Below are 27617 nucleotides of genomic sequence, written 5' to 3' on the forward strand. Positions count from 1 at the left end.
GCTAATAATGTTCGGAGAAAGTGAATACAATTGACCTTAGAAGATGAATCGACAAAGCAGAGCCACTTGAGCTCGCACGTGAGCTCACGGCGCTGCAGCCACCTAAAGAGCTACACCAGACGCCAGTAGAGCTACCGTAGCAGTCTCCCCGCAGCCACGGCAGCGTCAGAGTCCGGTTTTGATGCCGGAAACATTTCGCCTCTATCGGTGATGCCGCTCACGTAAGGTCAGCGGCGGGGCCATAAACCCGGAGCGGCCGTCACCTGCCAGCCTGCCCGGCGTGGCCCACTCGACAAAGCAGAGCTCGAGTTCCTCAGTTCCTCCAGTTGTGGCCAGTCAGCCGGTCGGTCTATCGGTTGGCTCGGTCCCTCTGAGGTTTTAATTGAGTCGCCCTGCTCCCTGCCGGCGACAGGCGGACTCGGCTCGGTCCGCTCACCATTACCGGCCGTCCAGGAAGGCCGCAGTGCGCCGCCGAAGGTCTCGCTCTGCCGGGACGTGCCGCCGCCGCCGGCACCGGGACGCCAAGGCCGGTGAGCGGCCGTCACCGCTGGGCGCGGAGCGCAGTGACCCACATCGGACCACGCCGGGACGGGACGGGAGGGTCGGCGGCAGGGCAGTGCAGGTCGGACCACGACGGGACGGCACGGGAGGGGGTCGGCAGCAGGTCAGTGCGGGTCGGACCACGACGGCACGGGAGGGGGTCGGCAGCAGGGCAGTGCAGGTCGGACCACGACGGGACGGGAGGGTAGGGCAGGTCGCGGGTCAGGTAGGTCGGGTCCGGCTCTGTCAAACGGAGACCACTCGGAGCACTACAGTCCAGACACTGACAGGAGCGACACAATCCCTAAGGCTTGGCAGATTCAACTATCATTACCTGCATCTGCAGCATTCACCAGGTGAAGTAGGTAAGGTTGGGCTGGACCCACAAAGCCTCGAGGGCGAACCACAAAGCGTCTACGACGAATAACTCAGACATAAGCGGGAGCGCCGGACCTAGGCTAACTACCATAATGTTCTCGAGAGTCAGCCTTGATCTATCTCTCCTGGGGCCTCACAGTGTAGACATAACAATGTAAAGAGGAGAGCTGTGGTTGTATGAAGATCAACAGAGCCGTCACAGCCGACCGACCCGTCATAACAGACACCTGAATCGGCGCCGGGTCGGGCGCGGCCCACACGAGGATAGACGTGATACACGTGAGAACAGGCGTGGTAAACCCGAAGGCAAGGCGTGATCCACGTTAGGACAGGCCAGGACAGGCGTGGTCCATGCGGGGAAACCGTGATCTTCTCGAGGATAGACGTGATCCACGTGGGGACAAGCGTGGTCAAGTACGAAGAGGCGATGTCCACGCGGGTACGGCCGGGGTCGGAGTGTGCAGTGGAGGGAAACCATCACGCTGAGGCGATACGTAACCGCGTGATGGAGCCGGGCCGATGAGTGCGTCACAGGCGCGGAACCGTCCAACGCCGATCAGCTGAAGGCCGGCGGCGGCTGACGACCCCTCTGCGGCTGTACCGCCCGCTCAAACTGTCAACAGTGTGACTAACTGGCGTGTCGGTCCATCCACTCAGCCGGCGCAGTGCGGGGGCTGACACACTGCAGGCCCTGCGCTCGACACTGCGGCACAGCGGCCGCAGAGTGCCGGGACCGGATGGCAGAGTACAACATTTTGAGCAGCTGAAGTTCGAAGAAAAGTAGGTAATGATCTATGCAGGCGGCAGGCCGACGAACTTGAGAAGCGTCAAACGCATCTGACGTCTAAAACACAGCGCTAAACACAACGCTGTTCTTCACATGGCTCTTCGAGGACGTGCGATGCACAAACACTAACGATTGTGCTTTATGCTCTTTGTGCTGCCTTTTTGCGATCCTCTGGCTGCATCTGCACAGCCGAAGACACTAGGCCTCAGCACCGTCGCGTCTTGTAAGTCGTTTGTGTACCGATCTGTAGGCAGTGTGGCCGATCAGGTGACCGGTTTGTGTACCGATCTGTGGGCAGTGTGGCCGATCAGGCGACCGACCGAGTGGTGAGTCAGCCGTCACGAGTTCTCCTGCAGGCCCTGTTTACTGCCGGGGCCGCCGAGGGTACAGCCGGGATCGGCACGGGAACCGCCAGTACATGTATACAGGGTTGGTATTGGGGACACTGCACGACCAAGAGGTGACCTCAGACCCTCCATGAAGTGCCGCAGCTCCCGTCTGAGATAAGGCCGCCGCACATCTTTAAGCAAAGCCCATGTGATAGTAATGTGATAGATTGGAGAGCCACTTGAATCACAGATGAAAACAAGCATGATGAAAGAGCGATAGGTACGATTCATAAAAACATCCTACTGTCCATAGCTCACATCCATCCACGAACATCTCTCAGAAGATGCCGATCACTCTGTTCCGGTCCCTGGCCCTCCCGGTCGGGGCCTCTGACAGGCTGATCAGCCCCGCCCGGCGCCGCTGCACTGCATTGAAAGTAAGAGTGGCGTGACCCACCCTACTGCGGTCAGCCGGCCGGTCCGTCGGCGGCGCCGCTCGGTTCTGTTTACCATGCGGGGGCTCGACGCGGCACCGCCCCCGATCAGTGGCCTGCCAGCCGGCGGCTATTGCGTCGTACCGCCGCGCCGCCGGCTGCACATACCGGTACTATCGGAACCGGAACGGGTCACAGCGCTCCGTCTGACCGCTACAGCCGCGCTGCGGTGTCCCGTGTGACCGCCAGCCACCCCGAGGTCAGAGTGCTCAGTGTGACCTCAGGAGCCCCGACTCCTGAGGACCGCTCAGGACAGCTGTTCACGTTCATGTCAGTTCAGAAGAAGGAGAAGATGGCGGGAGGAGCCCGGGATAGTCCACTCAGCCACGGTCGGCACACAGACCTCCCTATCTGCGAGGGACTGGCAAACTTGACCTTGTGCAGTCACCGGCCGAGACGGTCGTCTCCATCCGGCTGGACAAACAACTCGAGCCGCTGCAGCCAGTGCAGCCAGCTGTGCTCTACAACAGACCGTGTATCCGGCGCAGACCTCTGGTTCAGTACAAAGCCCGCCGCGGCGTGACACCACCCGTCGCCGCCTGTCACGACCTGTCACTGGCCGTCACGGGTCACAGCGCGTCCCTGTACGGCCCATGACAGCTCCTCCAGCCGTCACTAACGTCAGCTGTCCGGCCAGCCGCCTTCAATGATGCCGACAACATTCGATTCTCGACCGGTCCGTCAGGGCACGGTACGGAACAACAGGTGACATCAACCTGCCATATTCGAGCGGTGAAATGAAGCGGCTGACCTCGGACGGCTCGTGCAGCTCCGTCCCGGCCGCCGGGACCCGTCGCCAACGCGGAAGCCATCAGCGAGACACAGGAAGGCATCAGCAGCCACTCAGCGTCACGTATCTCACAGCACGCAGGGCGAGGAGGACGGCCGCGCTGCGTCTCAAAACAGCGCACAGACGCAGAGGACGGGACGGGACGCACAGTTACGGTGTCTAATTATACACAGCGCTGAATGAAGAAGTCGGTAAACCTCCCAAAGATAACAAGCGTGTGAGCGAATGATGATGACAGCCATCTGGGATCGTTCATGCATGGTGACTATTTGACAGATCGTCAGAAAGGCGCGGTCTGAGCCGCGGAGACGGAGCGTTGTCAGCACTCACTGGACCGTGTCCCATCATCGGGTCATGTTTTACCGTATACACAGCCACACGGGGTGGGGGCGGCGGCCACTCACTTGGGTATGAGCGCGCTCTTGTTGGCGGGCCGGGCGTTGGCCGTCCGGCGCGGGGGCGACTTTGGTGACGAGGCGGGCGGCGACTCTGTGCTGCTCCTGCCGTCCCGCTCCCGGCCATAGGTCTGTAAACAGCCGGCGGCACAGGTCAGACGGGGTCACCGGCAGGGGTCAGATGGGGTCACGGAAGGGCACAGAGGTTACCAGAGACACGACACGCTACGAACAAAGCTAGGCAATGAAATGACCATTGGGAACTCGACAGCATAACGAAATGATAATCGCACTTAATGTAGAGTCGCATTGTTATATCGTAATCACAATGAATGTACGCAATAGTGATGAAATGAATATGAAGCAACTGTCAAGCTTTCGTCTCGTTAAGTTGATAAACTGCCTACATCTACATACTTGTACTGTGATTGTCGACGGGACACGTCATATGTAGGGGCTCCGAAAAAGAAAAACTTCTGCAAATACTGCTACACTGTGACTACACACATAGCTGTATCTTTTACAGGCACGGACAACTAGCTATAAGAAGAAAACTTGATCATCAATTTTTACTCGTCTAAAAATGTTAATTCTACCGAGATCACCACACACATCATCTTCCTTGGTAACGCACGACTAGGACTACACGTGACCTCCCATGGGACACACACTAGACAGCTAGCTCTACCACAGCCCGGCCCTGCTGGACTCCGCGTGGCCCGTGGGCGGGGGACTCGTGCACTGAGATGTCCCCGCCGGGTCGGGTCACTCCCACCGTGACTGTCCCGGGGGACAGTCCGGCGTCAGAGAGGAATGTATCCGGAAAGATCGGTGATGAGCCGAGTTCAGGATTCGACCGACCAGGACTGGAGTGGGAGGATAACGAAGGGAGCGGAAATGGGCAGACCATGTGGCCGCCAGGAGACCTTCAGCGGCGGGGGCTGGTGCTCGTCTGAGCGTTATTGTTCTGTGGCGGTCGTCACAACTGTCAAAACGTCACGACGGGGTGGCCGCCGGAAGTGACTAGGTTCCGGTGCGACCTGTGCCCGTCCGACGCATCGGCTATGACCCCCCTGTGAAGGACAAGCAGTTCCCACCAGCCCACCATCCGGTCTGTGTAAAGCCACATGGTTCGAACAGAACCACATGGTTTGGCCAGTCACCATCACTGGCCAAAGGTCACACCCAGGAGCCGGCGGTGGCCGATTCAGGCCCTTTCCATTCACCAGGCAGGCGAAGACCAAGGCGAGGACATAATGACCTCTAGACCTCCAGACGTCTCACTGATGGTTTTTCCACTCAAACAGCACTCAACGGCTTAAACAGACGTCGCCAAGTCGCTGGACTTCCCTTCGCAGAAGCGCACTGGCGAGGATTGAACGCTCGACCGACAGGCGCCAAAAGCCAGTCATGGTGCATGGTTCTGCAAGATTATACGTCCTACTTTTCACCCGCCAGAGCCCACGCTGACGTTATCTGATATTTCCAATGTCGAATGAATGCGTGATATTTAGTTATCTGCCATATGTAGGCCAAGGGCTGGATGATATTTTAATTTACGCAGTGAGACCTGCAGGTGAACTTTGTTTTAATAAGAAGATAAGCTCCAGACTTCATGACCATGGAGTCCATCGGCGTAATTATCCACATATTGTACAAAAGGTCAAAGAGAACACCTGCTCATGATAGACACTAACCAGACACTATTTTATTTACATCATTAGTGACTTGTCAATAAAGGACATTCATCACACGTGTGGGAGACTATATGAACCAAGCCAGATCAGGTGCCACGGCGAATGTTAAGTGATTTGGGAGACACGTCTGACCTGACCCTATTCAGTGCCGTACCCTGCCAATGTATGACCCCGCGACCGTTGACACTTATAGCCATGTGACCTTCGCCATTCAAACCGAACAGCATATTTGCGCACTGACGCATGGTGTGCGACTAAACACACCGACCGTCCCGGTCCCCCGGGATCATTGCGGGGCCGAGTCCTGGGGCCGCTCCGTCCCCGCGGCCGGCCTGGACGGAAAGTTCCCAGGGAGCACCGGCCACTGCACAGGGAGCGTGGATAGCGCTCACGTGGACTCAGCCATCCTCACACTACTACACCACCTGACTGAGCCCAACACTGACCAGATGGCAGTAACACGGTACATAGTGGTGGTCGGACCGCGCTGGCCTTGCAAAGAGTAGGAACTGGTAAACAGACGAGCGGCTGGGGACGAATCGACTGCGCAGTAGCACGGTGCTTCGAAAATTACAGGCAGTTCATGGTTACGACCTCCCCATGGAAATGGTAATATTTTGGCATACGAAGCAAAAAGAAACATGTTTTGTTTATAAAACAATCCGTTAACTTTACATTCCATGATTGGTTTTATCTCAAGGAAGTGGACATCCAAAGCAGTTAGTCGTTATGAGATAAAATCGCTGACCTAATCCAAACAATCTACCCTAATGTTGACCCTCCGTGGTTTTGTAACATCGTCATTCGTCAGTCATGTCAGCACACGACGCAGGAAGGTGTCGCAAGTGCGGGTGGCAGCTGGCCGGGAGGGCGTTACCCATCCCCTGACTCCTGTTTTGGCCCTGAGTAAACCCAGCAGTGCAGTACCCCCGGCGGTGGGCACAGCCGCCCACTGGAGTCCGGTGACGGTCACTACAGTAAACACGGCCCCCATGTGACCGCCCCGTGAACGTGACCGGCGGACACGGGTTGGTGCCGACCAGAGTCGGACACCCCACCGACACCCCCGCCGGTGGGGAGAAATGATATACACAACCGGCCCAGTGCAGGACACGCTGGCTGCCAACAATACACAGACACCCGAGCGGCGCCGTTATACAATGGGTGCAACTGCAATATACATCATTATATAAAGAATGTGAGCAATCCCGAGCGGGTGATTTTTATGCAAGGGTTTGGTGTCATATTTTCGCTGTTTGATTTCAGCGCGATCCGTGATTAATGTGTGAACTAAGGTGGAGATAATGCGTAAAGAGTGCGAAAACCACCGAGTTTCTGCCGGCCATTCTCAAAAAGAATAGAGAAGAGAAACAAGGTATCTTTTCATTATTGCGCACAAAATCAAAAGCGCTTTGAAGTAGCAAAATCTGTTTTATGGATCTATTATTTCATTGTTCACAATCTCTGACAAACCGCTTCGATAAAACTGAAATTCACAAAAAATAGATTATGGTTTGTCCAACCATCGGTGATTATTTTCACAGCCAGGCCGTTATTAACTAGTGTCAAGATGTCACTCGTCGACATTCAAATTTTCAAAAACAAACATTAGCACCCGTGCACTGCAAATTCAAATCCCAGTATAAACATCGACCAGACAAATGCCAACGCGCAGTTAAATCTCTCATGTCTGGATTCAAAACCAGTTCCATGCGGTGCTGGATTTTATCACAATACAAAAATGATTTGACAGGTTAAAGGGACCCTCCCACCTTCAAAAATGTTAATGAATTGGCATGAAAGTGATGTCGCTCGGTTCAGAAAGAGCGAAAACGAATATCTACCAAATTTCATCGAAAAATATTCACCGGTTTTCAAGATATTAGACTTTTACTAATGTTTACTTTTTGGGATCTCCGCTGTTCCTAGCGACTTTATTTGAAAGTGCGGCATTTGTTGCGCGCAAAGCAGCATATACCACCGCGTGCTACCAAACGTTTTAGTAAAAGATTTAAAAATCGTTAGATCTCCGCTGACGTCACAAATTCTAAGGGGGCACACCAATGCATTAGCCCCTTAGAATCCGAAAACTGCAAGTTTGAAATTCTATATCTCCGAATTAAAGCATTTTTCGATGTTGTGAGTGCCCAAACCGGTATTTTCAGGCCATGGCCACCAATTTGGCTATCTCAACTCAAAACTAATGTTAAGGTGGGATGGTCACTTTAATACAAGTAAAACAGAGTCAGCCTTTGACGCATCAGCATATATCCTATCGCGCCACCAGCGTCCAGCTAAGCGGCGCTCTCCGGAGGGACAGTTTCAGTTTCAATTTCAGCGGCACTGCAGAGCCACCCGGTTCCTGGAACCGACCAGACCCGCCGCCATCGGTTCACCGAAACCCGTCCGACCGACCGACCGCGGTACAGGCACCGACCGGGGCGGGCGCTGCCGGGAAGGTAGGTACATACACGTGGCTCATAATGCTGTAGAAATGATGATCGGTGATTTCCAAATATACTATGATTCAGAAACCTTGGCTTTAATTGATGTGTTCATTCAATGGAGAAGATAAAACCGTTTACCCATCGGCCCTTTTGACATTTGTCCGTCTTACACTAGCTTTACAAAAAAATCACATTATCATATAACAGGATTATTAAACACATTCTTATTCTTATATAGTTCGGCTGAAAGCTCACAAAGGACGCATATGACTTGTGCTATTGACTTTAATGACACCTAATCAGATAATCCAATCGATGATGTTGGTAGCCAACAATAGCTCATCAATTCGGAGAGCTTGCGTAGGCAACATTCTTAAAACTGATTAATTGACTAGTGAAACACTCTTGTATGCCCTTAATTAATTCAGATTTATACTAAATCGAATATTTCTAATTTGAACCGTTACGTTCTAGGAGCATTTGTTCTTGAAGCTTATTCAGATGATGATAAATTGGGCTATTATAAAGCGCATTAGCTTCGCCGAGCACGATATCCCAGATAACGAACAACGTGTTCAGCTCGCGGCCGCCCCGCCCTTGCTGTAGTCACATTAATGCTAGTGTAATTACATATTTCACCGTGACAGGTTCATCGATTCGATAATTCCGGCGAGACCCAGGACATCGCCCGTCAACATTGCCAGGACGACCGGGAGCCAGCGAGAGGACAGCGGCCCGGGCACTGCAAGAACTCCGTCCAAGAGGGGACGATTTAGGGGAGGGGAGAAGCTCCCCGCCACACATCTCGCCTCACCGGGCCGAAGATGGCTTTGAGCAGCAGCATGATGTCCTGTGCGCGCGGTGACAGCGGCGATGCGACTCCGGTGGCGGTGCGGGGACACAGCACTGGAACGCTGGGCACTGAGGAATCCGTCCTGCGGACCTGCGACCGACCGACTGACGAACCGACCGACTGACTGACTGACGAACGGAAGAACTGACCGACCGGCGGGCGCAGCCACCGCCAGTGTCGCACTGAATGGGTGCCGCGAGTCTCGCGGAGATTTGAGCCGACCGGCCGGCCGGCGGAGCGTCACTCGTGTTTACCCGGTGCCGGACCGGGGCGGGGCCTAACGTCAGCCCGCCGGGACACATCTGTAAACTTACATCAGAGCGAGACAGCGCGAGGTCACCGATGGACCGCCCGCGCCCGGTTACCGCCGCATACGCACAGCGATAGGGGACGATCGACGGAAACCAGAGACTGACGGCGACGTCATCAACGTCAGCAGCGTCATCACAGCCGCCAGACTCATCATTTCTGCCGTCAGCCGCGTCATCCTGACCCCGATGGCGACCCAGCAGCTGACCAAGAAGCCAGCCGTCTGCCGAGCGATACAAACTAGGAGTGAGCTCGAGACAGGCAGGGCCATTCCGGACGTCACCAGATACTGAGTGCGTCATCCTGCGATTAGCGGTGACCTGAAATGCCCAATGCGGGCAGCGGCCAGTCCAAATGTGATTGATTATAGACCAGTGATATTAAAAAAGAAATTGATCATGAGTTGGAGTTCACTTCGGCGGTAGCTTTTACTAAAAATGCAAAGAAATCTGACATTAGTAATACCGTCAACTTTCCTATGCAAATAAAATTATTAGATTTATTGAGCGAGTTTTTCCGTACTAACCTACCGGTAAAGGTCTGCTGAGAGACCCTTGCCGGTGCCCCAGAGCCGCGCCGAACCAAAAGCAGTTCGTCGTTAATGTTGGACTCAAGAGGTCGTCAGCAAAGATCGTGCGTCAAACGCACTCATCACTCAAACGTCACTCATGAGTCAAAATGCGAATAAAATAGCACAACTACTGAAACTCCGAGACCGAAGTGAATCGAGTCACATACGCGACAGCTGAATCCATCATTACAGCCCAAACATGTTGAACTACGTTTAAATATATTAAAACTGCTTTTCACCTGCCTTCGTGTTGGGGATACATAGAAAGATGGGAACTTCCAAAACTAAGGCCGCAGACATACCAGTTAGGAATACAAATTCACTTGGCATGTGGAATGGACAGCAAACTACTGAGAACCGTCCTTGGGACGTCCCATGGCATAAATGAAACGCTCCACACCGTACGCAAATCGACCCGGAAAACCCACGTCAGGCTCTTCAAACACAGATGTTAGAGCTCTTGACAAGCCCATCACCATTCAGCAAGAGCGGCCCTCCACACGAATAACAAAACGCTCTTACAACTGCGGCCCACAACAAAGCGCGCGCGCATCTCGTCCCCAAAACGTCCCATCAATTCCACCAAATGCGCATCTCTGTCCTCCACTAATACAGCCGAAAGCAGCTGATGCTATCAGAGAAAGCCGCGCTCACAAAGTATGCCGGTGTGAGATAGCCTCCCACGGAGGTGCTCCCACGGGCGCATAGCCCAGCCGGTCATGGCCCAGTGGCACCAATAGGTCAGCTGATGAGCTGAGGAGGCAGACAGTCCGTCTCCGGCCGGGGCGGGGGCGGGGGGCGGGGGCGGGGACGAGCGAGGGCGAGGACGGTCGTTATAGCGGGACAGCACGGTCATCAGTCAGGGACCAGTCGCAGACCGTTGCCGGCCGTCACTGCAGGGAGTTGTGTTGAGACCGGTACAATCCGGACCTGACCGGCAGTATCAGCATCACAGAGGACAGGGACGGGGCGCGGACTTCAGCCGTGACAAAAGTGCCGGGCAGTTGGATTGACGTCACAGAGGGCGAGCTTGGTAACGCGCCGGCAGACCGCGCGGGGCCGCCTCCGAGGGCAATCTGCTGCCGGGAAGGAAGGCAGCTGGTCCAGCCGAGAACGCTCCCCTGGCGGGGAGGCCGGGAGGCAGTTGGTAGAGAGTCACGTCTCGCAGGGCACGACCAGATGGAAGAAGACAGATGCAGAAAGTACAATCTGATCTAGCGAGACGCTAAAACGAAGCGGCGAGGATCTCCTGTCTGGCCTGTTCCTGCTTTCTCATCATTGGGTGGTCAAGCTATAGCTTACGATTGAGAGCAGCGATGACCACCGCAGACAGTTCGTTCTCCTTAGAATAAGATGGTGGGTCATGTCCACCTGTCCAGCGACAGTCGACATCAGCAACGCCCTTCGATAGGAAATCGAACCGGGTCGGGGGACTGACCGGAGAAGAGCGCGCGCGCGCGCGCGCGCGCGCGCGAGAGAGAGAGAGAGAGAGAGAGAGAGAGAGAGAGAGAGAGAGAGAGAGAGAGAGAGAGAGAGCTCACAGGATGTGGTTTGGAGGCGGATACCGATGTGCTGATATCAGAGGAGCTGAACACAAAGCGGACGCAGCTGTGGGCCGGACCGACACGTGGTCACGTAGTGTCGCAGGTCACGTAGTGTGCGTGGAGCGGATATGCGTGCCGACATGTGTTCATCGCGGGAGGATGATGTGAGGATGGGCCGGGAGAGGCGAGAACGACCCAAGACGGGTCAAGACGTTAGAATGGCTAGGCACAGCCTTGAGCCGTCAAAGTCACTGTTGTGGGGTGACAGCCGTCGACAGGTCTCCTGTCACCGACATCGTCTGGAGCTCCACCCTGAGAAGGGCTGCGATCATCCCGTCTATCCGAGCCGAGTACTGGACGCTACCATCTCAGGGTCAGCCACCTTGCCAAATAGCCCGAGCCCTGATCAGCTAGGAAGATCAGGCTGTGGATTACGGTATTAGACCTCTGCCTACCCCAAACCCTCCAAATGTCGTCCGAGAGGCTGACTCATCTCTCTCAGTTGAGACACTGCCCGCTGACACAGTCGGTCCCATAAATAGTGGTCCCTGCGCCGTCCGTGGCGGGTGTCACAGCGCACCCTGTGCTGACGTCACGCGGCAGGCCGGCCACATGACCCAAATCGGCCGGGCCAGCCGCCGCTGCGTCTGTCTCCGTCCGGTGGTCAGTCTCCGGAGCCTCTGGTGGGCCGGCCAGCACCTTGGAGTGGTCCAGCTGGGCCGAGAAGAGCAGCCATTTCCGACAGACCATTCACCATTTCCGCCCGTCTGGTTAGCATCGCACGCAGTCGGGTGGACAGCCGAATGGTGTCACACCCACGAGTTTTAAAATTATTTCATTCTCTGTCCTGAATTTAGCTTTCAAAAACCTACAAAACGTTTACATCCATCCTCGCTCCCATATCTTTCTCCTTCACCTCCATTCCTTCTTTCTATTCTTCTCTCCGTCTCCCGTCAGGGGCGGAGGGAGTGATAAGTCTCCCCCACCGCGTTAACCCTGGCCGGCGCCGCGGTGCCTTCTGTCGGCGGCGGCAGCGTGTTACTCGGAGGTGCGGCGCCCCTGTCCGCCCTCTGTCCGCCCACCCCACACCCACGGCGCACACCGGGCCGACAGTCTCTCCAGCCGACTCTCCACTCAGCTACCTTGCAGACGGCAGAGAGGCAGAGAGAGCGCCAAGGCCCTCAGAAGCAGGAAGCTGTGACTGCAACTCAGCAGTAAACCCGAACGGTAGCACATCGCTTCAATGGCTAATGAGCGCCCGACTAATTGACATGCAACTCAGTCGTGCATACGTGACGATCGGTCACGAGCACTTTAAGGTCAAACACAGTCATCCACTTGAATCTGAGCCATACAGCGCATGTCTTATATCCATACATGGCGAGATTTTGAAAATTGTATATAGCACTGGGTGTGTTAATATGATAAACTATGACGTCGGCCGGCCGTTGCGTGTTCCGGTGCAGGCTCCGAGTCCGTTGGCCGTTAGTGAGAAATCCCGTATCGCGGACTCAGCTTGTTTTCAGCACTGGACGTCCCTCGGGGCCAGCCCGGCGGGTCAGTTCTGGGACCATCTCCCAGTGGACCGCCGTCGCCGCCCTGTCTGTCGGCCGCGCTGCTCCGACCGCAGTACAGCGGACAAAGACGGCCGGTCATGTGACTGTTTACCCGGAGGGTACCGCGGCACCCTGTATGCACCGACCTGCTCTGGTGCTGTCCGTATACCACCGCGCCCCCGGCTGGTCCCCAGGGACCACGGACCGCGGCCCGGACCGTGTCAGCGTGTGACTCAGGACGGACACTGCCCTCTCCGCCGGCCGGCGCGGCGCCACGGCGGCTGTACGGTCCGACCCAGCGACAGCGCGACCTGCACACCACACCAGAGACAGAGCTGATAAATGGGCCGGGCCGTGTCCACCACCCGGCAACCGGCCGTCCACATCCGGTTAGAGCTGCCCCGGCGGTGTGTGTCCGCCGGATGGAAGTCCGACGAGGCCGGACGGGAGCTCAAACAGAGGGAGACGGAGGAAGGCGCCACTACCTTCCGGCCAGGGCACCTTCCGGCCACGGTCAGGCCAGGGCCGGGCCGGGTGGTGGCAGGCGCCACAGGAAAGGCGCTGCCGGACTGAGCCAGACACCGGCCGACAAGGACAGGGTCGTCTACAGGAGGCACAGGACAGGCAAAGTAGGTCGGCTCTGTCAAAAATGTGGCAAAATGCAGCCGCCCGTATACTTACTGTCAATGAAATCACCACATGTAGACCTTACCGGCGAAGGCCGAGCCATGCACGCGAGCTTGACTTACAGAAAGAAAGGCAGGGAGCGATGACCCCCAACCACCATGTCAATCTGACATCATTGCGATTCTGATGACAGGAGAACAGTCACGACACATTAGACCACCGAATTTGTCACACATCGCCGACCACAGGTGGTTCCATGACGTAACGCCCTTGTCCACCATTAATGACGTCACAGGACCAATCGTAGCCGATAGGCTGCGGACAGCGACGTGTGGGTGTTCTCTGGTGCACGCCAACTCCAAGGGCGCCGCGGTGTTACCCCATGTATAACTGCGCCGTCCTGTATTTATTGCTGCTCGGTCGGCCATTAAACAGAGCTATCGTTAGTTACCGAGACCGAGTCGCCTTCACGGTTCGATGAACATCATCAAAACGTTTCATACGACACGTGTTGACAGCACACATTATGGAGCAGGTATCAGAACGAGCTCTAATGAATGAGGTGAAGTGAGCCGAGACGGGGAGTAAACCAGCCGCTGAATAGGGCAGATCAAAACATTGCCATTCACCTGCGACAGACGAGAAACGCGAGCCTTTTAAACAGCGAGGGAAACACGAGCCACATGTTCAGCGTCCTTACTCCTTACACCGATGTAACAGGCAGCAGTAGCGTACTGCAAGATTCTCATCCGGCCACCAGTCTTCAAACCCCTGTAGTATCTCGTAGAAAGATCCATCTCTCGGCCCCCGTATTGTCACGGCCCACTAGCGTGCTCTGTCGTCAGAGCGGACCGGGGCCGGACCCCCCACAGCCGACCAGATACAGCTGCATCTGGCGAAAACACCCGGTGACCGACACCGGCAAAAACCACACGCCCCGCCTCGGTGACGACCGAGAGCGAGCCGGGGCGCCTCAGATACATCACCCGCCGATAACAGAACAGTAAAAACGCAGGCATTCCACCGATTCTGGAAACTGTACTCCAATTCAAAGGCACATCTCGCAATTCATCATTACCCGGCGCCGCGGTGATTTATTTACATTATCAGTTTTTAATCTGGCCGTGTTGTCCGCAGAGTCAGCGATGGACCATGTTCTCTACCATCCGGTTGTCAGTTTAGAACAGATCAAACACCGTCATCTGGCCAGTCCGTCTCCGCCCCGCCTGGTAACAGGCCATCTGGACCTGTCATTACCCCACACACGGCGCGGCGCTAAACGGCCACCATCGGCACAACACCGGTCATCGAGAGGACGCCAATCACGCCCCGTGCGGCGGACCTTCGCCGGACCGCGGCGGCGGCGGCACGACCTGCGTCCTGACCCCGAGACCAGGCCATAATGACACTGTCTGAGCATCAATCATCCCCACAGCGACCTCGGTGGGGTAGACGGACCGGCCGGGCAGTCAGAGACACCGCGGCACGTGACCGATGGGTCAGCTGGTGTCGAGGTCCCCAGAGAGCCAGAGGTGCCGAGGGCAGAGGGGAGTAGGGAAGTTGACAAAGTACCAGGAATTAGACGACCGTTTGCAGCCGCACCCAGTTCTTGGAACTGACGCCCCCTGTGCCTCCTACCCTGACAGATAGACCGGGGGTGGAGTGTTCGGCTTAAACGCATCCTTGCACTGGGTTTGATGTGCGTGACTAGGGTCTCGACTGCATTCGGATTGACCACAGGGACATGGACGGCGAAGCTAGCTCACAGGTTATTTGTTCCCAATCCCATCTGAGGATTGGTTGAGCGACAAATCTCGCACTGAGTCGAAACGGGATCCATTCCGACCATCCTGGCGACCGACAGCAGGTTCAGACCGGGCCAGGGACCAGACCCGGGCTACTGCACTGGACCGACGGATCACGTGCGGGTCGGGGCAGCTCGTTGGCGACACGCCGTCTCCGGGGCCGGCAGTCCGTCCCACGGGACCCTGTCACCCAGCAGAGTGGGATGATAAACAGAGGTCGGCCGGCGAGGGAGCGGCCGCCGCGCCGCCCCGACCTGGCATCATTCGCCGACACACACATACTGAGAAACAAAAACATCCGCCGATCCACCAACGCAAAACACTCCGCCAGAGTTTTTCAACCGTGTCCTACAAACGCCAATGATGTAGAATTGATTGTATCCATGCGAGTGAGTAGCTATGTGATTGCATCTCTCAGCATTCAAACAATCAATCATCAAGCAGTGTCGATTCGTGGTAAGAGATAGTTCTTGTACAGAAAGATATTCCCCATCGTTATCAGTCAACAAGGATAAAAACGAATCCGTGACAAAGAAAACAGACCTGTCTTGCCTAATCTGGCACGATGGTTGCAGATGTTTGATGGCAGTACGTCGCCAAACAAATGACTTCATCGCGGTTCGCGTTCCGTAATCGGCGACCGGCACGGGTGGCAATAACTCACACAGATACACAGCTTTTCCATAAACAGGGTGAGTCTGAAGGACATCATAAGTCCACCATGCAGTACGCATCAGTATTCAATGATAAGCACGACGATTCCTAATGTATTCAGCAATGCTGATCGCCTTCAAAATTATCGATCCCGGAAATCGTAAAATACAACCGAGAGCACGGCAAAATTGAAGATCTGTGACCGCAAGGCGCAGAGGCACCCTGCTACCGAGCCTTCATTCATCAACCGATGCAAAAATGTTATCTACAACGGTAATCGTGCCTTTTTCAGTCAAAATCCCTCATCCAAACCCCTGCGGGTGCCATCTGATACCCACCAGAAGTCGTTGCGGTCATGTCAATCTGCATAAAATAAGCGGCAGTCAAATCCTCGACACAGGACGATGACAGACTTAATGACACTCATATTTCAGGAAAACGCTGCAGGAATATGCCACCCAGGTGGCTCCACTTAAAATCCCCCGAGCCGCCTGATCCGATAAGATCAAAACCCCAGCACGCTCCGTAACCCACGGTTGGCCGGTTTAGCTCAAGCCAACTCACCACGTCGCGACCGTCAGGCCTTGGTCGTCTACCGTGACAACCTGGGCAGTAAGCGAAAAATGTCGTCGTGGTCAACAGGTGTAGGCATACCGGAACTAGCGTCCGACGGAGTCGCTCCATCAGGCTCCAGGGTCGACCGTTTGCCTGTCCGACTCGCCCGCGGCCGGTAGAGACGTGACTCGGTCGCTGATGAGAGGTCGAGTCGGAGAGATTGTGTGCATACGAGTCGCCCAGAGAGTCCAGAGTTCAGACGAGTCAACGAGAGTCGGACCAGCGAGTGCACCGGACTCGAGTCAGGAGAAAGAACTTACTGAAAAGCCTGGAATAGACTTCATTCACACTGACCCGATCGGATCAGTGGAATCTAACTAAAGCACGTGGGATACAGCCAGGACGATCTCCTATGACCAACACAGCTGCCGGCAACACCTTTCGAAGACAGCAGGTGTTGCCAGAGACTCGAGTGGGAGTGCGTGCATGATCGACGATGAGCCCGCCGCCGGCTGCAGTTCGCCACTAACCGCCCACACACCCGACCCGAGGTCACGGCCAGTACTGAAAGCAGCGCCCGCCTCTCAGTCCGGCCGACCACCCTATGTAGCCGGTTTACCCAAACCCTCTCAAACAGCGCCCGGGTCCGTTCGGTATCCGTCCACTGACGTCAATCGGAGGCCCGCACGGCGCAGTACCGCTCCGGATCGAAGGACGCAGAGAACGTGACCGGCCTGCGAGACTGGCAGGTTTGACAGGATGCCGGAGATGACAGAGCGTCCGCTGAGGGTCTGTCCGGCAGGTCCGGCTGTCAGTGGCGGCTGTCAGACTGTCAGACTGTCCGGGTCACGACTGAGGGATCTCAGAGCGGTGACCTATCTGGGACCGGCAGTCAGGCGGCGGTCTGTCAGTCACGGCAGACGGATCGGCCATCAGAGCCCCGGTCTCTGGACCGATAGGCCGTCGATAGGGTGACCGATAGCGGCCCGAGGGAGGTCTCTCCGGTGTGGGGACACGCCATCACCCTACAGTATCAGTGCATCGATCGTCGTACCTATCGAGCATGACATCAGGGTGATAACACGCCGGCGGCGGACCGACAGACTGATACACGGCCATTCAACAGGGCGGGCTGATTCAGCCTGTTGTGATACAGCTGCTCAGGCTGCATAAAACAACAGACGAGACCGTGAATATCGTGATGTCAGTGCCACTTTCAAATAATCCGCATTGCATAATGCAAATGACAAAGGGCAGTGAGCAGTTGTTTGTTGCCTCGCTTCCGATTTCTTTCAGGGTATTATCAATTCATTGTGAGCTGCATGCCGTACAAATGCAGCAGGCGAGGCGTAAATCGGGAGCAACATCGTTCCTCATGCGGCTAACCTAATAACTATGTAGTTTCTTGGCTGACGAAATACTCATTAGACCCGCCCCTGTTGTGTCGGGTATTAATACAATCAGCATGTGTCAGTAATCAGTGGCACCACACGGCGACCCGGCACTGTTGGAAAGGGGCTCCTACTGTGAGGTGCCGTACGGAGACAGCGCTGGCGGCGCAATACCGGACAGAACGGTGCCGGCAGGCTGGCACGGCGAGGGAAGGAACAGGTCATAGGTCTCCAGAGCTCACAGCGCAGCAGCCGTGCTGAAAAAAAACGGTCCCTCGGTGGGCCGAATCAAATGGGGAGGGAAGCGCGAGGCTCGATGAGGCCGTACGACTGCCGGCTAACACCATTATGACCCGCAGTGACTCCACTCCCCACGGCTGACTAATAGGATCATTGCTACAGACACCCATGGATCGACGAATGATCAGACCGTATTATATAGGTCAAAATGGTCCACTGTCGTAGCCGTTCCACAACCTAGCGCTCGGCCGGCGTCAAGTACATACATGGCGCGGCGTCCCCGTACAAGACGTGAATCAGCGCCTGGAGACTTCCACAAACCCAGCGGGGGGCAACACAGGAGACTGCACGGTCGAATAACACAGTAACACCGCCCGGCTGGAACCGCTTCGAACAGGATCTGTCCGCCGCGCCCGGCAGGAAACTGCACAGTCCGCTAACCTTGTGGACATTAGCAAAAGTCGCGACGAATGTTCGCCGTGTGCCGGCGCTTAGACAGCGCTCACGATTCAGCGGAGCTGTGTCGGAAGTCGCAGACGTGAAAGCCGCATAAACGACAAAAACTTCCACTTCCGTCAGCGAGCTGACTGCAAATGAGCTTTCGTATCGGTTTACGATACCTCAAGGCAACCTCAAGGTATGGGAGGGACTTATCAAGGAGCTGCATCGTACCGAGAGTGTAGTGAATCAGACAGCCCATCGAGCTATCGATCTCTTATCAGAGGAATGTCGATAGCAATTTGTCAGAGTTGTTGTTCTACGTATGTCGAGGAAACGCTTCGATCTCCGACCGCAGCACTGCGTATGCTGGACCATCCCGGGTCGACCTGCCCGTAGCCAATATGCGGCTGCTTAGTGGAGATGCAGCACAGGTGTACCCACTCTCAGCCGACAGCTGGGGGCCATCGGCACACGTCGGAAGCGGGCAGCCGGCGGACGGACCGCTCTGGCACCGCGCCAGCCTCCAGTGGTCTGAGCGAGACACTGGGGCACTGCGGGAGCACTGCAGCCTACCCCTCAACTCAGTTCCCGAGTTACAGGGTAACTTGTCCAACTAAACTTATATCCTTCATTCATGTTTAGGGTTCTTTGAATCATAAAGGTACTTGGATTATATGATGAGGATGGTGCAGCTCGGTCATGGGGCGAAGCTATAGCTTACGAAGCTTATGGGGCGTTACCATTTGAAGTGATGCGTTTCCGTTTAGAGTGAAGAGACGTCGTCTCTCTGGTCCTACCTTGTTGTAGCTGCGCGGCAGCCGGCGCGCCGGCGCTCTGTAAGGGAAGCGCGGCTCCTCGGCTCCTGTCGGCACCACCAGCCGGCTGTGACCGCCGCCCGAGCCGCCAAAGTTCACCCGGCACCGTACCAGGTTAGAGGTGGCATTGTCCAGCAACACGCGGTACTTGTCCTGGCAGGCCAGACAGCGCACATTCACCACTACATAGGGTCGGAGACGACCAGCGCCCCGCGACGGACGTCCGCTTCCCTTGGCGACGGGCGGCACCGGCAGCCGCAGGCCGTTCGACTTGGAGGCGGGTACGAGGCACATTGCAGCCACCTCACATGGCGCGTTGGGGGCCAGAGCGGGACGCACCGTGCGGCCTCGGCGGGCCGGCGGACAGCACTGGCACGCGCCGCCGCCGCCGATCGGTCGCGCTCGCTGGCAGGCGGATGCTCGTGCTGTACCGGGGCTGCCAATCAGCTTCAATCAGCGCCCGGCTGAGTGCGTTCCTCTGTCGGAACAGATGGCCGGCTGGGCGCGTGTCGTCGGCGGGGCGGCGGCCCGCTGAGAGGAGAGCGACTGACCCGGACACGATACACCTGTCACCGGTGGACCCACTGCTCAGCACTGCTCACAGGTGAGCACCGATCGAGCGCAGCACCACACACACACACACCTGTCCCGGCAGGCGGCGCGGCGGTATCTGAGGAGGCGCACCGCCGCCGCCGCCGCCCCGGCCGTCTCGGAGTCAGGGGCGGAGTCAGCGCCGCGCACCTGGCGGGGCGCTGGATCCGCCGCTGGTAACGATACCCTCAACGCAGCTGCTGATTTACAAACAGGCGTCAGGAGACACCATAGAAGAAAAACGATGATATTGCGAATGTTGAGCGCCGTCGGAGCAGTCCTCCCTGGGCGCGCCTATGACCGTCGTCAGGAGTGGGCGACCTTCGTCGCTCCTGCGTCGCCGTCAGCGTCAAGGTGCGAACGCCGGCACAAAAGATGGAGAGAGCCCCGGCAGGGAAGGGATAATAGATCTGCGCCGGGCTCGCGGGTTGCGGAAGCGATGCCTGGTCGGCCGGAAGGTCACATCTCCATTGTGGCGGCGTCGGTGCCGGATACAGGACAGGGCTTCCGAGTTCCGAGCGAGCCACGTGCCACCGGAGACCGATCGGGCCAGCTGGAGACGGAAATTATCCATAGAAAGAGCGCGGTTCGCTCCGCAGATTGAGAAGCGATGACATACCAGCAGCAAAGAATAGGATAATTACCATTCAGGGAGTTGGAATTAAAACGATTCATAGCGATACAAAGAAGACGTCATAAGTATCAGTAACAAGACATTATCTATCACAACGTTTTGTATCAATAGCGAAAGTGGTGACTCCATCCAAAGGCTTACTTTATGGTCTCTGTCTACGCGCGATTGGGGCAGAGCAGAGGCCGGGCGGAGAGTTTCAGCCAAAGATGCATCTGACCTCCCCGTCACAGTGGCCGTTAGACTCCCTGTGGTGAGCTGTACCTAACAGCCTCCATCTCCGCGCCGGTGGCTCCCTTTTAGGCCGCGTTAGGCGCTGCCGTGGGGTGGAGAAACTGGTCCCGCGACAAATGGGCCGAACCAGCCACACCGTCCCTGTCCTCACAGCGGGACCAGGTCCTAGAGGGGACACTACTTAGTCGGCCCACAAACCAAACTCACAGCGGCGGTCGCCACCACATACGGTGAGCGGCCGACCGGTGCGGCGCCTGTCGGCGATCCTCTGATCCCGGCACTGTGTTTATGTAATAACACCGTTCACAGCTTCCGCGAACCGCTGTCTGTCTCCGAGTTACAGTTATTACCACTCGCCAAAGGCCGCTGCACGGGGGAGCACCCCCCGTGACCGTCAGACGGGGGAAGCAGAACTGCGCCGCTGCTGCAGGGCCGTGGGTGTCGCGGAAAACACGGTCAAAGGCGGTGCCCTGGTTCAGTGGAGCATGGTCATCAGCCGGCGATCGGTCCGGGGGGCGGAGGGCGGGACTTTCTGAACATTCACAGCAGACGTATTGGGACATTTTTACGCACCATTGCAAAAATATTTCAAAGCAAACGGAGGCAGCTCTTATTTGTCACTATGGTAACACACAAGAAAAACTAGTTATGAATTAATGTATGAAATTAAAGTTGCCAGTGTTTATAAAGTTGCGAAATACAGCCTGACCTCGCCTGCAAAGTGTCAGGGTCAACAGCATACAAGCGCCGTAGTCCGTAGTGTAAGCAGTGAAGCCTCGCCGCATCAGCTGAGCTTCTCAACAGCTTAGGTCAGCGATGTCGCGCAATAGTGCATCACAGCCAGCTTACTCAACAGTGCACGGCGCACAGTGGGCCGATATGCCATTCTAGCGCGACAGGGCCTGAATCTTCGAACGGAACCCTTGGTTTTTCGCGAGTAATTCGCGTAAAAAGCGGCCGATCGCAACGAAACTTTCAGTACCCTCGCGATAACTACTTTTACAGCTAACCTGAAAATTTCATGACCCTGACCTTAATGATCTTTGATCTGTGACCTTCTTTCGAGACCATGTTTGGCCGGAATCGCGATTCAGCGTATGTCGGCTCGCATTAGCCGCGGGTTTGCAGTCTTTTCTTGGTTTAAAGCGTTCAAACATGGGATATTATGCTGCTCCCATGCATTAGGGTGGGTGTCAAGGTCACCAGAAGGTCAGTTAAGGTCACTGACCTTTGATGAACTTGGTTCACTTTTTCGAGTTTTACATGTTTCTAGGGTAGTTTTTGGAGCTGAATTCGAATCTAGCAACCATTTGAACATTTACTATGTAGATTTGGTGCCTTCCGAACATGTTACAAAGCTGTCAGAGGCGGTTGCCACCTACTGTAAATACCCGGCCAAACCCTTACTGATTGACCTGACCTGACCTGACCCGACCTGGCCTAAATGTATGAAGACATCATCTATGATCGTAAATAACATTATATTCGTGATCAGCACCCAAAAAAACTCATAGCAGCCACCCTTTACGACGTTCTAACAGGTCCCGATTTTCCCGACTTTTGGGTTATTGACCTGACCTGGAAGGTCAACCGATGACCTAGGACCTTACAATTGGGTATCATCAGCTTCCTCTTGTCACGGGCAACACGCTCGTCTTTTCCGCGAAGCTCTAGCTCGATCAGGGGCGAAGCGGTGGGGTGGGGTCCAACGGACCCCTTATATACGTTCGTGGCTGGAAAAACACCACTAGGGGCGAGGGTTGAGCCAAATCTGAGGGTTTATTTCAGAAAGACCGCTAAAAGAGCAATTGAATGCACTTTGCCGCGACGATGTAGCTCTATTGGTCCCCGAGGTATGGGCCGATTTTCGAGAAATGTTGATATATGCAACATTTTACCTTTGATAACCTCTGGTGACGTGACATTTGACCTGACCTAGAAATGACTGATTACTCCATCTGGAATTTCGAGCGCTCTTTCGAATGCCACTTACTACGTGTCGCTATGTGCCCCAAGAGCCGAGTTAGAAGGGGAGTGTTCAATCAACACCTCCCGGCCCGGCGCGTTTGACGCCGAGCACCGGTCCGGCGCGGGTTGATGTTTGGCAGCTACATCAAAAGTCGCAAAAAGTCGCAAAAAATGACTGTTGGATCTTGTAGTGCAATGAATCATTGATATGTAGCGAGATTTTCGAAGCGGTACTCTGCGGTACTTTTTTTAAAAGTCTATTTGTGTGTGACATCAATTATGTAAAATTATATTTTTGTCTTTAAATCTTTGCGGTGCCAATACATCATAACCAAGTAAGAGTTCGCCATTTTCATGTGGTTATGTGTGTTCTGCAGACCCGGAGCTATCGTTTGATGTATATAAATGTGGAATTCCTCCTCAAATTGTGATTGTTTTCGTGGATCAAAGATACGTCGTCGAAGAGTGCGGGGGACGAGTTCGGTCCAAACGATTCCGAAGTTCGTGTTTAAGCTGAGTTTTCGCCATGAAATAGCAATTGTGTTGGAAAACAAAGACCACAGCAATGTAGTATAATCATTTTTGAACAAATTGGTATAGGTTTCATTGCACATCCACAAAGTTCGATTTTTTACCCATGTCGTGCTAGACCTGGCGACCGGCCCAGTGTGCGGCGGCCGGCATTACGGCGACTGAGGTGAGCCGGGGTGCCGGGGAGGCCGGGAAGTCGGGAGGTCGGGTGAGGCTCGGGGAGGCGCCGGGGCGCCAGGAGGTCGCCACCGGCGCCGCTGCGATGCCAGACCGATTACTGCTGAACGGCTCGGTCAGCGGCTTTCCTGGAGACATGCCACCGAGCCGCCGCCGAGCCGCCACCGAGCCGCCGCCGAGCCGCTTCAGCCACGTGGCAGGAAGATCGGCAGACCGCAAAGGGACGGACCGCGAGTCGGCAGACCATTGGCGGTAGACCCCAGACCAGTGGACATTGGTCGATCGATCATGTACAGACACACCACGGGCAGATAGGTCCATGATTCACAGCAGACTTGCTGCCCGCGAGACGACAGGAATTTGATGACTGGCTAGGAGTCGGTCACCAGAAATAAGGAAAATAGCATGTTCTGGTAGTTTTCGCTCGCTCTTTGCATATGCAAGAAGGTACGCTGAAAATGCTTGGAATATTCCAAAGATTTTACACTTTGACTTTTGAGTAAAACTTCTCAGAAAACTGACCTATGCTGAATCATGAACAAACTAGACTCGAACACCCAGAAACCCCTGAGCAGCTCATGTATCAGAATATTCTCACATTTCCCGCAGTCGTCGGTATGCACACACACCAACACCTCTGGGAACCCGGCCGTATCGATATGCCGCTGCCTCACCCTCTGCTGCCCAGCTAGGCTATCAGAGCTGGCGTGGCGTCTCCCCGCGGCGTGTTGACAAAGTGATTCCGTCCGACTCCAAGGTGCGCGGTGGGGCCTGTCCCGGTCAGAGCCGGGTACGATGAATTCGGATTGTGTCATCAAGCAGCGCCACCGTCGGCTTATTGAGCCGCTCGACTGGGTATTTTGAAAGTCGACACCACGTCAAGTGATTTCGTAAACGCTGACACTTTTAAACTCAGACAATCGAAGAGAAACTAAACGTAAATATGACCTAAGTAGATCCAAGTGTTGACGCTCCCGTTTTAGATGCTGGGAGATATTGTCTCGGCTGCCCACTGTCTACCTGGGTGTGCTGAACCAGTTTTAAAATGTCCCCCGACCTGCTCAGAGTTGTCGGTAACGGGGTCAGGAGGTCACGCCCCCGGGGCAGACCTTGAGACGGCCGGCACCTCGACTAAAAGTGCCGCCGTCGGCACCAGCCAAGGTCACCGCTCCACATAAAATGGCGCACGTATCCCCAGATAAATATTAATGATGTGTGGTACTTCAATTTCAGCGGTAATCGTTACGTAATGCCTTTATTTGAAGGTGCTTTGTCATACAGTATGTTATCAAACTGTCGGGGAAATAGTCAGATGTTAGGCCACCCATGTAACACTATAGGTGCGACGAGAATCCATCTTAGCCGCTGAAAAGCAGCAAATGTTCGTGGAACATCTCAAGGCGATGCTTGACGGTAGAGCTTCATACGCAATAAGTTCAGAAAAGTTTAGACCAAAATCGGTCGTGCAAAAGTAGCATTGAAGCATGAACTAGTTCGCCCTTAACCCTATTAGTGGCAGGCTCCTGGCTACCCCATATTAGTGGCAGGGGGGGCTGTTTACGACCCCCCTTGATATCTCGAGATCTAACCGGCCGATTTTCAAAATTCAAACGGCATTCGATTTGGCTCAACGAGATCTACATTTCTAAAAAAAATAAAATTAAAAAATGTCAATAGGGGGGTAGAGGGGGGTAAAAACGGGCAAATTGCAGATATATTTTAGACTGTTTATCACGGCCAGGTTTCTGAACCAATCTTAACGCAACTTTTGCCGATCGATAGAGAATGAACCAGGAATTCACATGGATCCTAAAAATATGCATTTTCAAAAATCATAGGCGGATACAGATCATTGAGATTGGGGGTACACAAAAAGTATAGTAAATAAGGTTTTTGTTGGTACTGTTTCTAAAAAGGGTGGCAATGGTCTTGTTATGTTACAATTTTCTTATGAGAGAACGACTAAAATTGTATTGGTCATGCATAGGCGGTGTCAGGGCACCTATGTTGGGAGGTAAAAAATAACCCCCCTTTTTGGACGCCTGGATCCGCCTATTATAGCAAAAACGTGTCAAAAGAGGATGCACAATAACTTTGTATATGTTATCACATGATACCTTTCATTCACTGTTCGTAAAACTGGTGCAGCATCGTGATCTTCGCCCAAATGACTCGCTTCACGAATAGGACCCCCCAATTCCCAGTGCTCTGGAGCCGCCCCTGGTAAAGTTATGAACTTCAAATTTTCAGGGAATGTGCCCAATTTAGTTTTAGGAAAAGTCAGAAAATTTCAGCATCGTAGCTTCAGCGGTTTCGGAGATATTCCCGAAAAACCTGAGGGGTGGATAAAAACAATAGGGTTAAAATGCTGCAACTAATAGGGTTAAAATGCTAAAATAAAATCGGTTACTATGTGGGCGTCCTTGATACCTACGCAGTTGGCAGTAGTCTCATTACACCGGCAGCAGGCCTTGCGGTGCAGTCTACCTTCAGGCGCTCACCACTGCTGCCATCTATGGGCAATAATGGGAAGCAGAAAACCCTCCGTAGCGGAAGAGGAAGGCCATGGGATAAAATCCTCCTAGGGCAAGTCCAAGGCAGCGGTAACCAAATAATATCTAAACATGGCCAATAGTTACTACCCAAAACGACTTTGTTCTGACCTATTCGTTATAGCATCCAAGCTGTCCTAATACACGATAGCTCGACACATGATTGCAGATCATGCCTTCCTTCCTACCGTTTGTAAGCTAGGTATAAAGGCGGAAACAAAACGGAAAACAAAACGGAAAGCACTAATGGTCCGGAAAACTTGGTGCAGCATCGAATGACCTCGACAGACCAACTCTGAACAGTATCGGGTGCATAAGCGTAGGAACCATGGGTGCAAGGGTGCAGCTGCACCCACAATATTTATCCAGTGGGTGCAGACAATGTATTCTGCACCCACAATAATCTGAACCAAAAACCCCTTTTTCATCAACACTACTTCTCATGCAGCACGGCAAATTCAGGATATGTTGCCTACTATTCATCTTTCGAAGCATTTGCTACTGTGATCAGTGATGGTCTTCAAAACTTACATTTGTGCTGAAAAAAAAAAGGAAATGGAGCATGTGATTGAACACATACCGAACCGATAACCCACTGTCAAAAATTTTAGCCCGATATCTTCGAAAATGGCTAAGTTGGCCGCTTTTACTTTTTGCGGTAGTCAATATTGACAATATTAGCCCTCGAATGAGTGCAGCGTTTTCCAGCTTCTAATGTGTAGGGGGAGGGGGAGGGGGTCGGTCGGACCCCCTGCCGTTCGGCCCCTGATCGAGCTAGAGCTTCGCGGAAAAAACGAGGGTGTTGCCCGTGACGAGAGGAAGCCGATGATACCCAATTTTAAGGTCCTACTTCATTGGTTGACCTTCCAGGTCAGGTCAATATTCCAAAAGTCGGGAAAATCGGGACCTGCTAGAACTGCGTAAAGTGAAGCTGTTATCGTTTTTTTCGGGGTGCTGATCACAAATATCTGATGTTAGTTTTGATCACATATGATTTCTTCATGCATTTAGGCCAGATCGGGTCAGGTCAGGTCAGGTCAACCATTAGGCGTCCTACCGGCTATCCATAGTAGGTGTCAACTACCACTGACGGCGTCGTAGCATGTCACGAAAGCACTAAAACTACTTCGTAAACGTTCAAATGGATGCTAAATTCGAAATCAGCCCTATAAACTACCCTAGAAACATGTAAAACTCGAAAAAGTGAACCGAGGTCATCAAAGGTTAATGACCTGACCTGACCTTCAGGTTATCTTCACACCCACCGTGATGCATGGGAAGAATATCATTTCACATGTTTGGACGTCTACAATCATAAAAAGACTGGAAACGCGCGGATAATGTGAGCTGACATACGCCAAATCGCGATTCCGGCCGAACATGGTCTCGAGAATCAGGTCACAGGTCAAAGGTCTTTTGGGTCAGGGTCATGAAATTTTTAGAGTAGGTGTAAAACTGATCAACTCGACTCTCGAGGGTACTAAAAGTTTCGTCGCGATCGGCCGCTTTTTGCGCGAGTTATTTGCGAACAACCATGGGGGGGGGGTTCATCCGACCCCCGTACACATGCGAGGGTCAATGCTTCCAAATGCACTTATCGGTTGGTACCTTTTCGACATGGTACACCCCCAAAGCTCGTAACGAGCCTTCGCTCGGGTGTCGCCCCCCCCCCCCCCCCCCGCTTCACCGGCCATGGCTGGATTTCTGCACCCATG

At 54.4% G+C, this 27617-nt stretch overlaps 1 protein-coding gene across 1 annotated transcript in view; it reads right to left on the reverse strand.

Annotated features, from left to right (window-relative positions):
- LOC122384544 (chromatin modification-related protein eaf-1-like) overlaps positions 1-27617 on the reverse strand; it is a 78530-nt gene that overhangs the window by 14511 nt on the left and 36402 nt on the right. The window contains exon 3 of the mRNA XM_043372075.1: positions 3723-3844. Coding sequence (XP_043228010.1) covers positions 3723-3844 — 122 coding nt within the window. The remainder of the gene's footprint in view (positions 1-3722; positions 3845-27617) is intronic.

This window comes from Amphibalanus amphitrite, unplaced genomic scaffold, assembly GCF_019059575.1.
Source record: "Amphibalanus amphitrite isolate SeventyFive unplaced genomic scaffold, NRLGWU_Aamphi_draft 000193F_arrow, whole genome shotgun sequence".
NCBI lineage: Eukaryota > Metazoa > Arthropoda > Thecostraca > Balanomorpha > Balanidae > Amphibalanus > Amphibalanus amphitrite.